Genomic DNA, 15,029 nt, shown 5'->3' with positions numbered 1-15,029 from the left:
GGGAACTGCAGATTCAACGCATACAATAAAAAAAAAAAAAAAAAATCACATAGACCAGATGAAGACCCCTGAATTCCATTAGAGATTGTAGATCAGCAAGCAGCACCACACGCACATTACCACCACCACACAGACCTGATGTGAATATCAAAATACATACATATGATGGCTTATATGCCAAGGGTCCATATAATGCTACCCGGGGAGTTTAAGATCTGCTTGCATATCTTAAGGTACACATTGTTTTACTTTAACACCATACACCCACCACCAAAACAAAATCAGAGGCACGCAGCGAGGTCAGTTCGCTAAGACAAGGGTAGAAAGTCTACATCAAGCCATTTTTCAGCTATGAAGCGGTGACAAGGTATTAGCAAATTAAAAAAAACAGAACAAAAAAACCCACAGAATTCTTCTGGAAGCCCTGTATTTTTAAAATGCCTTGTTTGATTTGCTTCAAACTTTCCATTCGAATTCTATTGTGGCAAAAGACCCTACATGCCAATTTTTAGGTAGATCAGTTAAGTTTTGGAAGTGTCAGTGCATCACCATCAGCCATATTAAAAAAAAAATCTCCATTTTAGTTCATTTAAGTGACTCTCTCCCCCTCCCGCCCAGGGACATTTGAAAATATTTAATTTCTATTCAGAGGTACCAGAAGGATGTGAAAAGTTATTAGCTTGATAAGAGTATTAAAATTGCCAGGTATATTTTAAAGAGTCCTTTAGAAAGGGACAATTTATCCAGGAAGGATTTGCTCAGTAAGTAGCTACTCTTTTAGTATTAATTTGCTCCGTGCAGCACATCCATGAAACCAAGCTAAGTCACTGGGTGCAAATTGCTCTCCTCAACTAGTTGACCAACACAGCACTGAACTCACCATATCTGAACCCTCCGACACTGTCAGAAGAAACCCCAATGTATTTGTCTTTGTTCTTCTTTGCCTTTTTCCTCTCTTCACGAAGTCGATCATCATCCTGGGCAAACTCTACCATTTCTTTTACCTTTTGGCGTATGTTTATACCTTGGTCTTTGCCATTCTCATCTGTATATATTGGCAAAGGGGAAAACATTCAGAAATAGCAGTTAGAACTGAGCATTAGACAAGCTAACAAATTTAAAAAGTTACAAAATGAACAGTTATGAGAAAAATCCTAAAATGCACTGAACCTGTCTAAAATATGAGGTCAAACGTAACATTTTATTTCAATTGAAATTTCATCCTCAGCTAAATCATGTATTTTCATTAAGCACAATTTTTATTTAGAAAGGTCTAGCATTAATCTTTAACAGACCAACAACAGTAAGTTTTGGAGTAAAACAACCAAACTCAGATTTAAACTATTTTCTTCACTCATTTTATTCCGATTTTAACCCATTTTAAGAATCAGCACCAGTTTTTAGCTTTTTTAGTGCAGTTTTAGAAACACTAATTGCTAGAATTCTGTCACACTGCAAAACTGAATTTTTAAAGTGCTTTCAGCTAAAAACTAAAATTTGCTTTTCTCGCCAGCCTCTTTCACATTCAAAACACACATTGGCCTTGCTGCCTTTGCACTGTAAATATTATTTGGTGGGAGGAAAAAAACCCCCAGCTTCAAACAGATGTGTGTGTTTTGGAGCTCTAACCTTTTCTTCCCATATGATTAAAGCTATTCCTTTACGGACACCACAGGGGACCAGTCTCTAGTGCATATTTTAATATAAACCCGAACACTCATGTTGTGTTGGTTCTGTTGTTATTAGCCAGTCTTTTCTGCAAGTTCTTGTCTTCACTAATTAATACTCTAGGGTCCCACGTCTTGGATTCTGCACTCTTCACACAACCGGCAACAGTCACATTCTAATTAGAGCAGGGAAGCTTCTAAGCTGGTTCAGGTGACTGACAACTCCAACTCCTGTTTTAATTTGCTTATAAGATTTTTCTATTGCTCACCTACAAAGTGGTAATTTTCCAGGGAGCGCAAATCATAAATGTGTTCTCTGGCACTCGTAACAACACGCTCTGATCCATTCCTTATGAGGTAAGCTAGGAGCAGCAAAGACTATAAAAATACAAAGCACATTAAATGACTGCATGACCAAAAGCTCTATCAGAATTTGTTTTAAGTGCAATAAAAAACTAAATCCTAAAATCCAAAAAAGTCAGTCAATGTCAAGGTTTGTTCCCCTTTTAAATAAGTAACTATTACACTGATTTGCCTTATCAGGTTCTCTTTTTTCCTTCCCCTTTTTCATTTATAAGCATCGCAAGCAAATTTAGATTGCATTTGTTCAGTAAAAACAAAGTAGATTGTTATTAGATCATCACTAATTCTTGAAGCAAAATAACTTATCAGAAAAAGATGGTGATGGAAATTTAAAAAGCAAACCTAAACCTGTAAAACAAAACAGTTTTCCTGTATCCCCCCTGCCCCTTCAATTCCCCAAAGTTTTTCATTTAAAAGCAATTTTTATGGTGACTTATTTCTGTTGCTCTCTACAGGAATGTGTTCATGTATAAAACACAGTATTCTGGAGTAAGTTTAAAGGAAACTTCAAGAGAAAAATTTTAAGAAGTTGAAAAAGTATTTTTTAAAATTGTGAACTTCCTTGAACTTCAATAAGTTCCATCTAAAAAAAAGTCACATGAAACAGAGTATCAGCTACAATACGTACTCAAAATGCAATATATTCAAACCTGGTAGATAATTCCAACTTAATTTAGAAAATTAAGTAGTACGTATGATAGCATTAAATATTCATTTACATTATACTTCAGGGAAAACAATTACGAGTACAAAGCATTGGGCACCCCAAGAAAACAGAGTGTGCCTTACAATTATTTTTGTCTTGTTATATATAATCTAAGCCTCAAACAAGACACAGTAGGATCTAAACCTTAAATTTTAAAAATTATATGTGCTATACCAATCCCACCCCATCCCCGAAAAAAAACAATATAATCGTACATATGTTGTTACATTGGAAGTACAGCATTACAATATTAAGGAAAAAGATCTACTTTACACAAATTATTCAAAGCCACGAAAACTTCAACTGGTGTTCAGTGCTTTCTCTACCACTAATAAGACAAAAGGCAAATGAAATACAATCTTCAAAATTAGTGGGAAAATTTGGATTCTTTTCAGGCAGAATACTTAATGTAAATTAAGTTTTAAGCTGTTTAATTTGGAAACAATTTTAATTTTTCTAGTTAGAAACAATATCCTTTAGAATGCTTAAAAAGAATTTGAAAATAATTTGAAAAAGAATTGTTTACCAACAGGGATACATACAAATTATATTTCTTTTGTTTAAGTACAAAATGTAGATGTTATTCTGTTTGACACTCCTGCAACAGTAAAATAAGATTACTATGTTAATTAAAAAGCATTTTACACAAAACACTTGTTTTCAGAAAGCTCTATACTGCAGAACAAAAAACAAAACAGAAATTTGACTTTTATAACAGAGTTAATAGTAACAACTGACAGGAGAAAACTAAAGTTTATTGTAACTACAGTTTCTTGGTAATACAAACGTAACATAGTTGAATACGTACATGCACAACAGTGCATCAAGATATGAAACTGAAATTAATACCTTGTTTGTTCTTCAGTACACAGAGTAAGAGTAATCACACCCTAAAAATGTCTTATATGCACACACCTTATAAACTCTCCTCCAGTTCTTTTTATTATCTTTCAACATTCGAGTCCAAAGCATGTTCATAAGTTCTGGAAACTGCTCATACATAAATGTAGCTCTAGGAGAATTAAACAAAAGGAGCAAAGAAATTATTTTCATAAGTTTTCCCTAGTAGTTTGCTACAATTAAATGTTGACAGTAGATGGCAGACTTGGTCTAAAACTATTGTAATTCCATCACACTCCAAGTGAAGAGCTACCAAAATTTCTTATTTATACAGATGAATTTCACACACCACCATTCAAACAAAGCTGAGTATCTATCAATTTGGGGGACGCGGGGGGGGGGGGGGGGAGGAGAGAAGAGGAATCTATTCTCTTCAAAGCAATGGTTTAATGTCTACAACATGACTGTGGTGGTGCCCCTCATAACTAGCTCATCACACACTATCCAAGCCCTTCTCTGAAAGATAAACTGATACATATGTTCAGGAGCAAAAATTTGGCTAAACTTACTGTTTAAACCCTTAAAAAGTATTGGAGCAACTGGCCCCAAATAGGATCTTTTTTATTCTGAAAACCCCACAAAATTATACATATTGTAAGACCAAGAATTAAAAAAAAAAAAAAAATACACTGCAAGTACACTGTGACATGTCTCTGATTTGGTGATTCTGATTTTTTTTTTCCCAGCATATAATCCTAAAATTTAATTTACAATTATTTGTCAGCTCCTCTCTATCAACCTGGCATCCTTGCTGGTTTGGCAGCAAATTTTACATTTCTGTATAAAGATGCATCTTTTTCATCACCGCTGAGTCAAATCATCACTTACTTGGCAATCTCTCCCATGAGCTGCCCTGAAGGTCCCCATGGATCATCATTGGTTGCTTCTCGAACCTTAGACTCTATGTCTGAATAATTCATAACCACGTTGGTGCTGCAAAGGAACAAAAAATTAACACACACATGAAGATTAGCATCAAACTGAGAAACACATGAAAACTTAATAATGACACTAGTGGGTACCTTAATGAGATTCCCACCCTGTAGAGGTAAGAAAACATCTTTAGTGAAGAAGCTACCCTGAGGACATTATACAACACATTTAAGTTATCTTTAAGAAGATTTTTACTTTCCATTAGTCTTCAAGAATACAGATGAGAGACTAGGGATTACACGAGAGTTGGAATCAGTCCAGTAAAAATGGCTTTTGGTCAACTTAAAACTGAAACAACCACTAGAGTCTAAATTGGTAGTTTCCCCAGCTAGATCTGGCTTGCTTGCAGGCTTACATGTTGCACAATTATTTGCCAGTACTTCTATAATTCAATGAACAGAAGTGGATGTGTATTTTTTCAAACCATGTGCATTATAATGAAATCCAAACAATGTCAGTATCCCAGCAGGTGCTAGCAAAATTACACAGATAGGAGAAGCTGGAAAGAAGGGAGATGAGAAATTCACAGGGAAGTATGTTTTTTAGCTTGAACAGTTTTAATTAAGGGAAAATGGGAAGGAGAAAGGGAGAGAAGCTACAGGGCTCCCTGTATGCCGATTATAGGAATGAAAACAATATCAAGAGTTCAAGGACCCTCTACGGGAGTTCTTGCAAAAATGCAATATAGAAAGAGGAAAAAAGATGTTGCAGTACTATCTTTAAGAGAGTCAAAGAATCTGCCTTCTTAATGAATAGCTGCTGTAGAAAATGTTTAATCACAACGTTTAATGACAAGTCTAATTTTTAATGCTCTCTTACGAAAAAGAAGTCCTAATATACTCTGGAAGCAAGATGATCTGCCTTAACCCGAACAAAAGAGGGGCTCAATGGATTTATTCCTTAACTGTATTCACATGAAAAGAGCTCTCCTATGGCAATATTTAAAGATGTATTTTTTTCAGATGATGTGTTAGTGGGAAAATGGAATAATTGTGCATATTCACATGTACATCAGAGAAACACTGCACAACTAAAACACACACCATTACATATACTCTGCCCTACTTGTAGAATGTTCTCACACGCTCTAGTGTATTTAAAATAGATATGCAATGGCTATGTTTATACCCCTTATACGACAAAGTTTAGAAAAAAAACCTGTTAAATACATTATACAACTGGTTTCAGAACCTGAAAGAAGTTGCTGCAACATGATTGTTTTCAACTTGGAGTCCATAGAACGTCTTGTAAACCAACTGGAATGAAATGCGGAACTGGTCCAGTGGCTTAGTAGTAATGCTATGGCGGGGCGGAGACTGGGTTCACCTTCCTTTGTTTTCTGAATCCAGAATGGCAACAAAAACACTGCTTTACAGTCACCCGTCTGGGTGTTTAGGGAGAAGCATGAATAGGTTTTAAAGTGACACCCATCTAACCCTCCGTGCAGAAGAATGATGGAACTTGGAGTGTAAAGCAAAAGAGAAAGGAGAAACAAAAAGTTTTTAAGAGCCAGAAAAGGACACAGAGGGTAATAAATCCAGAGGTAGAACTCCTAGACTTAATCAGGGATTCTCAGCATTAGAATTCTTGCGATCAGATTCTGAAAAATAATTTTATTTGACTGTGTCTGAAGAAAGCATACCCTACATGGCTGAGTAAGTAATCAGCAAGCCAATAGACTATGATCTGTTTAAGAAAGCATGTCCAAACTCAGCAATAGGTTTGAACAATAGCAATTAGGGTTGTATAAAGTCACCGTTAAAAACTATTTAAAAAAAAACCCTACAAACTTTTGTTTCTGCTGTTTTGTTTGCTGTAGACATCCAGATGTAAGCTAGTACCATTTTCAATTCTCATGCATATGGAACATTTTCATTTATTTGTTTAACTACAGGCTTCAGAAGCTTTGCAGCTTTCAGCACACTAGTTTTCTTGTCCTATGTAAGGAAAACTTGTGGGTCAAAAGGGAAAGGTTCTGTTTGTTTTTATAAAACCTCCCCAAGCTCTTGTTTGAGGGGATGGATGGGGAATATAAAAAAGAGTTTCCTATATTTCAAGTAACGTTTGAGATTGGGGGGAAAAAAATCACATAAAAAAGAAACTTGCAGGAAAAATACCAGCATCAACTAAATAGTTTCTCAAAGTACAGGGCTAACACAGTACTGGGAAGAAGTAAGCAATGGGGGGGGGGGGGGGGAGTCCAGTTAAACCCCACTAAAATAGGAAGACATGCTCCATTTCTAAAACCATCCTACAGTAAAGTTATTGTTCTCAGCAAATTGTAGAAAGCTCTCAAATACCAAGATGAGATCTAATGGCACAAAACGTTCCAAAACAAAATATCTTTAAGCCACAGTTAATTCAGAAACAAATGTAAACTTAAAAACGTTGTATAGTTTGGCTTTGTTCCAGGTCTTTTAAAAATAGCTATTTTTAAAAAGGTGGAAATATAGTTTTATTCTTCCTTTCCCATGTTTTCTATGGCCCTCATTCCATGCCCTACCCATGATTCCTGTGACCTTTGCAGCAAAAAATAATTTATGTCCAGATGTGAAGGGAAAAAGTGACTGGTTTGATTGCCAAGACTTCCTGTGATTGATATAAATTTAATATCCGAGGACACTTTCAGACGCCAGGGGGGGCTCTCTGATTAGTTTATACTGGGCAGCTTCCAGGGAATCGTGCTGGACTTCATGGACAGATTGCTTTGCAAACAAATGGTTATGCAATAGTTAAGACTAACAGAAGGAATCCTAGTACTGAACGCTTAAAGCACACTATAATCTCAAAGATTCCCTTTGGATTTACACCAACTCATTAATTTAAAGCCCTCACAATTGAAATCTTATAACAAGCCAGTTTTGACATGGATAGAGATGTTAAGTAAACGGAAGAAGTGGATTTAGCCATTAGGTTAAAAGTACGGCATATGGAAAAAGATAAATTAATGATTACAAAACCTTTGCCAAATTCCTTTCTGCTTACATGGTACAGGTTAGCTTTCTTATAATTGTCTTTTTAATCTTATAGATCAGTGTCAACTCCCACTGATACATTTTAATTTTCTTTTTCATTCACTGTTCCAGCACCTTTTTTCAAAGTCAGTGATTTCAGTATAGGTTTGGTTCTTATATTTCTAGCCAGAAAGAGGCACTAGCAACAAATAAATAAATAAATGGGTTCAGTAAAAAAAGCCGTGGTCCGTGGGGTGTTCTTTATTTTAAAATCTCAGCAACAGATGGGTTAAGTTTATAAATACAAAAAGCTACACATCTACAACAATTTTAAAAAGGTAGCTTAAGTGATGCTCTCAAATTCTTTGGCAGTGGGAATGCCAGTACATCTCATTATTTAAAAATATTTGGCTTGTCTCAGTGTGGATCAATTAACAAAGATTAAATATTCTTCACGTTTTTGAAAAAATGAATATTTATATTTAACACCTAATTCTACAATCAGATAAACTAAAAAAAGAGATGCCTTTATTGTGATTAAACATACCCAGTTTACTTAAAGTGTTTTATGTGCTTCTGAAAAGGAAAGGATCTTTGAAAGAACTATACAGTAACCTCATAAATATTCCAAATTTCTTTTTGAGTTATGGTTTCCTGAGATCTAGAATATTTGCAATGCGGCTCTCATCAAGACCCAAGTGTCATGCCTTAAAATGAGTTAAAAACAGAAAATAGGGAAAACGGGTTGGAGAGAAATATTGTACATGCTTCATTATATTTCCTGCTGCTTGTCTTTTTTGTGGGGAAGAAGGGAGAAAGGAGGTGTGGGAGAAAAAAGTCAGTTCTGTAACCATTCCTACAAAGATAACAGAAAGCCAAAAAACAATAAGCTCCATCCAAAATTTGGTGTGCAGAATATTTACAAATTAGCTATCCGTTCCCACTCATATTATAGAACACTCAAATCACATCAGCTTTCAGGAATAAAATGAGGGAAGAAACCTGAAATGCTCTTCCAAAGACAAACAAACATATATGGATTTCTTAAAGCATACAAATGAAATAGTTCATTTGCAAGTAAAGATTTACATGTGTTACAATTTTCTGAAGGAGCGTACTTCACAAGACTAAATACAGAAAGCATGAAGATCATTTTTCACCATACAGATGGTACACACAACTCAGGAACAAAGTAGGCACAAGAAACACTGTGTACATAAGTAAGCGATAACTATGTTGTGCAGAGTTTTCTAAGTACTTGATTTCAATACATTCCGTGGCTGTGATAACAGTAATATTTTAGGCTACTATACTAGGGCTCTTCACAACACTGAACCCCATAATGAATCATCAGATCTCAATAATGCTCCTCAGCTCTGAAGAACAGCGTATTAAAGAGGGTGAAGTGTATTATGCTCTCCAGAAAGTATCAACGTCTCTTCAAAGTGTTTTACCATAAAACACCCATAAAATAAACACTGAAAAGGAAAGTACCCTTAGGCTAAAAAATCACTTTAGTGCCAGGAAAAATCTGTTCTATTTTGTGTTTTCAGCCAAAACATTAGGGATAACAGTTTTAAATAATACTTGCAATGTTGTGAGGTGAAACCTTGATCATCAATCATGTGGTTTTCATTATTCTGGATCACAGGACACCCTCCACAGATTCTTATGCTGTACTTGTACCCAAATTGGAACTCCTAAGGGAGGTTTACCATCCAACTCTATAGAATTTGGGAAGCAATGCTCTTTTGAAGTATTACAAATACCTGGCTCACTAGAAAATGACATTTCAGCCCTTCAATGTGCACAAGAATCCTCTAATGACAAGAAGTTTCTGGATTCAGAAATGTCCAAGTGATTCCCCCAACACCCAGATCCAGACCCAAACTGAAATATCCCTGAAGTATCAAGGAATATAGTACTGCTTTACAAGTATCAGTATACAAAATTTGAAGTGGATAAAAACTAACTATTGCAGCACACTTTAATCAGTATTTACTGGAGTTTGCAAATACAGTTCTTGCCACGGGGAGAATCACTGTGCTGAATAAAACTACGCTCCCATGTAAGCAACACTAGTGAAGTATTCCCTTAATTCAATCCCCACTGTAGCACTGGCTATTACTTCAAAGTAGCTAGAAGAGCTGATATTAGGTAAGGAAAGCAAATATGAGCCAATCAAAAGGGGTTGAGAAAAAAAATTCACACACTAAGAAGTGTAATGGGAAAGTGTAAAACGTATCCACACACAGAACCCACTTAATGCTGGTTAAGGGACCAAGCAGCATAACAAAAGTTGTTTAAATTAGTATTTTGCACAACTAAAAAACCTCAAGTGCAGCCCGAGGTAAGAGTCAGGGCACTCCATTTAAAGAGCTATGAGCATTAGGACTTCTATTGATGTAGGTGGCGTCAGCAAGTGCACAGGCTCTATTCTGGACAGGAGATCTGCACTAGCTTTGTTCAATGCTAAGCCAAAACTAGTGAGAACTAAAATTATCATACACATTGTAAGGAGAGTGGTCACTTTAGATAAGCTATTACCAGCAGGAGAGTGGGGTGGGGGGAGGTATTTTTTCATGCTTTGTGTGTATAAAAAGATCTTCTACACTTTCCACAGTATTCATCCGATGAAGTGAGCTGTAGCTCACGAAAGCTTATGCTCAAAAAAATTGGTTAGTCTCTAAGGTGCCACAAGTACTCCTTTTCTTTTTGCGAATACAGACTAACATGGCTGTTACTCTGAAACCTAAAATAAATTGAAATCATAGTGAAAGGGAATATTATAATAGTTTCTTTATAGTGATGGAAAAAGGTATTGGATTGGACAGGGCAAGACTAATTAGAAACATTTCTCAAACCTTTGGGAAGCTACCCACTGTGCTGAGGGAGCAAGCAGCGTGAAAAGGGAACCTGGCTACCCAGTTAAATTTTTTAAATGCATATTTCAAACCAATTATGATATCATATATACATGAACTCCTATGTGCATAATATTATACCTTTAACTATTACTCCAAGGACCTTACTGGATTATGCACCTTCTGTTTTTCCTTTTTAATTTTACAACTGGGAACACTAAAATACTAAAAGCTGAAACGAGAAACTCTTTTTTACCACCATTAACAATTTGCAATGAAAGATCATTCCTTAAATATCTCCATTTGAAGAGTAAAGCTGAGTAAAAAAAATGTTATATATTATAGAAAGCTTTAATACCAACACTACTGAATAAACACCAAATTTAAAAAGAAAAAGAAAAAAAAGAAAAACAGCAACCCACATTTGAAATCATTCCTTCCCAAGAATTACTCCTTTGATAAAGACTATTAGGTTAGGTACCGGGCAACAAAAGCTCTATTACTGTAAAACATTGCTTAGTATAGGGAGAAAATTTTGCAAGAGATAAGAAATCTTTTTTTTTTTAAATAATTGAAGTTATTTCTATAAGAGCTATCACAGTATATGCCTAATAGTCCTATCCTCAATCTATAATTACCATCTGCTGAACAGTCGTACCTTTTAACAATTTTGAGATGTGAACACTTCAGTTTTCATCAAGTCTAATTTTGTTAGTTGCTTATTCCCTTTTTATGAAGCAGTTCCCACAATACCTTCTACCTGACCACTTCAAACAGTTTTCTTATTAAGCGGAGAATAAAATAAAATCTTATATTGGGGCCATGAAAATATGGTTATGTATTCAGAGTTGGTAACAATCTAGTGCTCTCCTCTTCTACATCAACAAATGGTGGTTTTCTGCAACCTCAAGCCCTGCACCCATAAAACCAAATAAAAATATGTTAACAAAGATCTGTTGTATTTTCAGACTGGCCATATCAATCTAGTTACTTGTCAACCATAAGAGGTCAATGGCTGACATCATCTGAAAATGGATATGCAAATAAATAAATAAATAAATCCATTTTACAACAGGAGTAAAGATCACATTGTATCTGGCTCAATAAGCAAGTAGTTCCTTGCACTCTCTCCCTCCTGCACAGCTCTCTCAACCAGAGTATCAAGACTCTTGAGGTGGGGTACACACACACACATAGGAATGTTTATCCATGTAATATCATGCTGGTAATTAACTCCTGAGGTAAACCTCTGAGCATGTCCAGTGTGGACTTGGGAGTTTCCAGGAACGTAAGTAGACTCAGACTGAGCTCTGTGTTCATTCTAGTAATACGAGTGCTGGAGACCATCTCTCCAACCAATTTAACTACTAACCACTTCAGTGCATGTTATTGGGATCTGCTCTAAACACCCAAACTGGAAGAGATAGGACTTTGCTTGTGGTAAGAGACAGAAACCCAGTTTAATAGTTCAGTCAGCTCATTGGTGCCTCTCTTATGAGCTTTGTTCAGACCTGTCCCCTGACTTCACACAAGCAGCACAGCTAGGGGCTAAAAATGGCATAATAGGTAAAATGAGGGGGTTTATTTCAACATGAGGTTATACTACACAACCTTTAGAAGTCAAAGATAGTAACATCCACACTTATAGAGTAAAATAACCTTTTACACATCATATCACCAGGGTGAACATTTATCACATCACCTTAACAGCAGAAAAAGCAGCTCACATTAATACTATATTTGCAATGAAGTGGCACTTATCCAGTAGAGCTTGTGTTTAGAAAGAAGTCAGAAATTTTCCTCTACCATTTAACAGGGTCGTCATCATCAAGAGATAGAACAAAAGTGCTATGTCCAAACGTCTGAGTGGATACAGTATCTTTAGTACCTAGATTGCTAATTAAAGGATCCTCAGTCATGTACTGTAGGAGGAAAACAGATGCATTTTAAAAAGTTAAAGATTTTCCTTCAATATAAACAACGCAGTCTTAATATTGGGCTCAGAAGTTGGCCTCTACTGTTGATGTGTCATAACATACAAAATTTCCAACTGGCTCATATAGAAGACATTTCCCCACATTCCTACCTAAGCTGCTCTTAACCTGTTTAGTCCATCTATATACAGTTTACAATTAGTTTTCCAGAAGCATTACTTTGTTATTAAAATAATTTACCTAATACTTAGCCAGCTGTGCCTGAAATATTTCAATAGGGCATTTAAACTGTAACATGAGAAACCTGAGCTCCTGAACCCCAGCACTGCTCATCAGCCACTAGGGGCCAGCACAACACGTGAGGAACATTAGCATCCCAGAAGAGGAAAAGTTTGATCATACAGCTCTATTCATCTCCTTCTGTTAGGAGATTATCATGGCATCACTTGTTCCAGACTCTGAGGAAACAGAGTTGATCGCCCATCCAAAACAAGCTCCTGTTTCAGAAATATATTCTTTTTTCTTTAAGTCCTGTTCCTTGTATATCAGAGCTCAGAAGAAAAGGTATATTACAGCCTTAGGATTTCATTGACTTAACCTGTTACAGTATGTGTCACTGCCTTAGAAAGCTTAATGCACCAAGTAGCCTGGTTTACAGTTGGGAGTGGGAGGTCACATGCTTACTTGCCCGTCTGCTCTCCCAACCACCCCCCCAGAAATTCAAGTATCAAAGTTCCTCAAGCTTATTGACTAGGTTTGCAGAGGAAGGGAAGTCAATTGTACCTGGAATAAATCTTAATAGTGCATTTAAAAAAAAACAAAGTCTTCATCAATCCAACACAGGTTAGTTACCATCTTACCAGCCAGCAATCCCCCACTTATTCTCAACTAGCCAGCTCGTGTCATTTTCATTTAGTTTGTGTCAGTTATGTCAGTATTGTTATGAAATGTGCAGTCTGGATTTAAGATCTTACAGATGGAACGTATGGATGCCAACTATGACACCGGCAGTTCAAATTCAGCTGAGAAATAGATGGGCACCCTTATTCTAAAATGCCTTCGGTCAAGTGCTACCTGACCATTTGAAATTACCTACTTTTGAACAGCAGTTTAAAACACCACAAGAATGAAGACCAGTGGCACAATTACAAGGAGTTGGAGCAGGAGAGGGCACGAAGGGCTCCCTCTCCCACAAGGGTTTTGCACTTGCTCAAAGTTCCACAGGTGGAACTGGGGAGGGATATGGCCCGAACAGTTTTAAGCAGTGGTCCCGTACTAAATCAGTACAGCTGCTGTCAGAGTTGTCTGGAGCATTGCTCAGACTACATGGTTGCAGTGCACTGAAATCTGACCTACCTGCCCCTCCATAGAGAGGGGCTGCTGAGCCCAATTTTAGCAATGGTGTTGTGAGTTGGCACACAGGAAGTCTGTTAGCACACGGGGCAGCGTGGGGGAGTCCGGCAAATACTCAACTCCTTGTGACACCTGCTCATGCGCTGTGTGGGTAAGAGGGGAGACTTGCCAGCCAAGGGAGATCCCAGGTCCCTGCAGGAGGAGGGTGGATGAGTGGGGACCAGAACAGGTTCCAGGCTGAGGGAGAACCAGAATTTGCTCCCCCCCCCCCAAAGAAATATCTGAATTGGTGCCACTGATGACAACAGCAGGCAATGTTGTATATAAATACCGGATATGATAAGAATTCTCTCTCTGGAACTCTCAATCATTTGAGTTTCTTGACCAATGATACCATCTTCACTATAGCACAGTAAGAGTCTGAATATCGTCTTCGTTTTTTCAAGTTAGCAATTTCATTATTTATGTGGCAGATGTGCAAGGCAAATTGTACAGAAAGAGATAAGCCAAGAAAAACATCCTGGTGTCCACAACTGAATTATGACTTGGGGGAGGAAGGAACTATAAAGCTATTTCCTGTGCCTTACAACTTCTGTGGTTAAAACAGTACCAAGTAAATAAGATAACCCACTATGCAGCAACCCCTTTTTCAAACCTTTAAAAAGCATGCCGAATTAAAGAAATGAGGATTGCATGCTGCTATGAACACCTTAATACGCTGTACAGAATATACCCTCCTTTCCCTTCATGAACTACTTTTACTTCTCACTTAAAACAAACAGAATCATTCCATTTCCAGAGCTGCTACAACTTATACCAATGCTGTATTATAGCTAAAGTACATTTTTTTCCCTTTTCAAAATGTTTTAGAAAACATGAGACTATTGTTTTTAAGTAGTTATACAATGAAATCTGCATTAAAAGGTCAGTGTCCCGTGTCATAAGAGAGGCAGTCGCCCTCTTCTGGTGAAATTTTAAAAGTGCTTTGGGAGAAAAAACCCCCCACACTATCAACAGTTCAGTCTTTCCTGTCCACTGAAGTTTGTGTGTAATCAATTAGTACTTGTTCAAAAACAGAATGATAAATATATTTAAGTATTTTCCATAAGACATATAGGGTGGGAATTTCAAAAGCAAATCAAGTGACTCAGGAGCAAAAGCTCTATTGAAAACTCAATCTGACTTGTGCGCCTAGATCACATAGGTACTTTTGAAAAATCCCACCCATAATCTTCAAACCCATGGGCTCTCTTTCCCCGGTTACAGATCACTGTGGAAATATTTCACCAATATGCGCTAAGCTCATATTTTGTGAACTGCTTGTATTACAAACAGACCCACCCTCAGGACTTTTA

General features: G+C 36.8%; 1 protein-coding gene across 1 annotated transcript in view; it reads right to left on the bottom strand.

The window, feature by feature from the left end:
- CLINT1 (clathrin interactor 1) overlaps positions 1–15,029 on the bottom strand; it is an 83,792-nt gene that overhangs the window by 33,670 nt on the left and 35,093 nt on the right. The window contains exons 2-5 of the mRNA XM_073355206.2: positions 4,465–4,569; positions 3,652–3,748; positions 1,937–2,045; positions 881–1,045 (exon numbers count right to left, since the gene is read on the bottom strand). Coding sequence (XP_073211307.1) covers positions 881–1,045; positions 1,937–2,045; positions 3,652–3,748; positions 4,465–4,569 — 476 coding nt within the window. The remainder of the gene's footprint in view (positions 1–880; positions 1,046–1,936; positions 2,046–3,651; positions 3,749–4,464; positions 4,570–15,029) is intronic.

The sequence above is a fragment of the Lepidochelys kempii genome, chromosome 8 (assembly GCF_965140285.1).
Source record: "Lepidochelys kempii isolate rLepKem1 chromosome 8, rLepKem1.hap1, whole genome shotgun sequence".
In the NCBI taxonomy this organism is placed as follows: domain Eukaryota; kingdom Metazoa; phylum Chordata; order Testudines; family Cheloniidae; genus Lepidochelys; species Lepidochelys kempii.
Note: the sequence above shows the minus strand (reverse complement) of the source record. Positions and strands in the feature narration are given on the sequence as shown.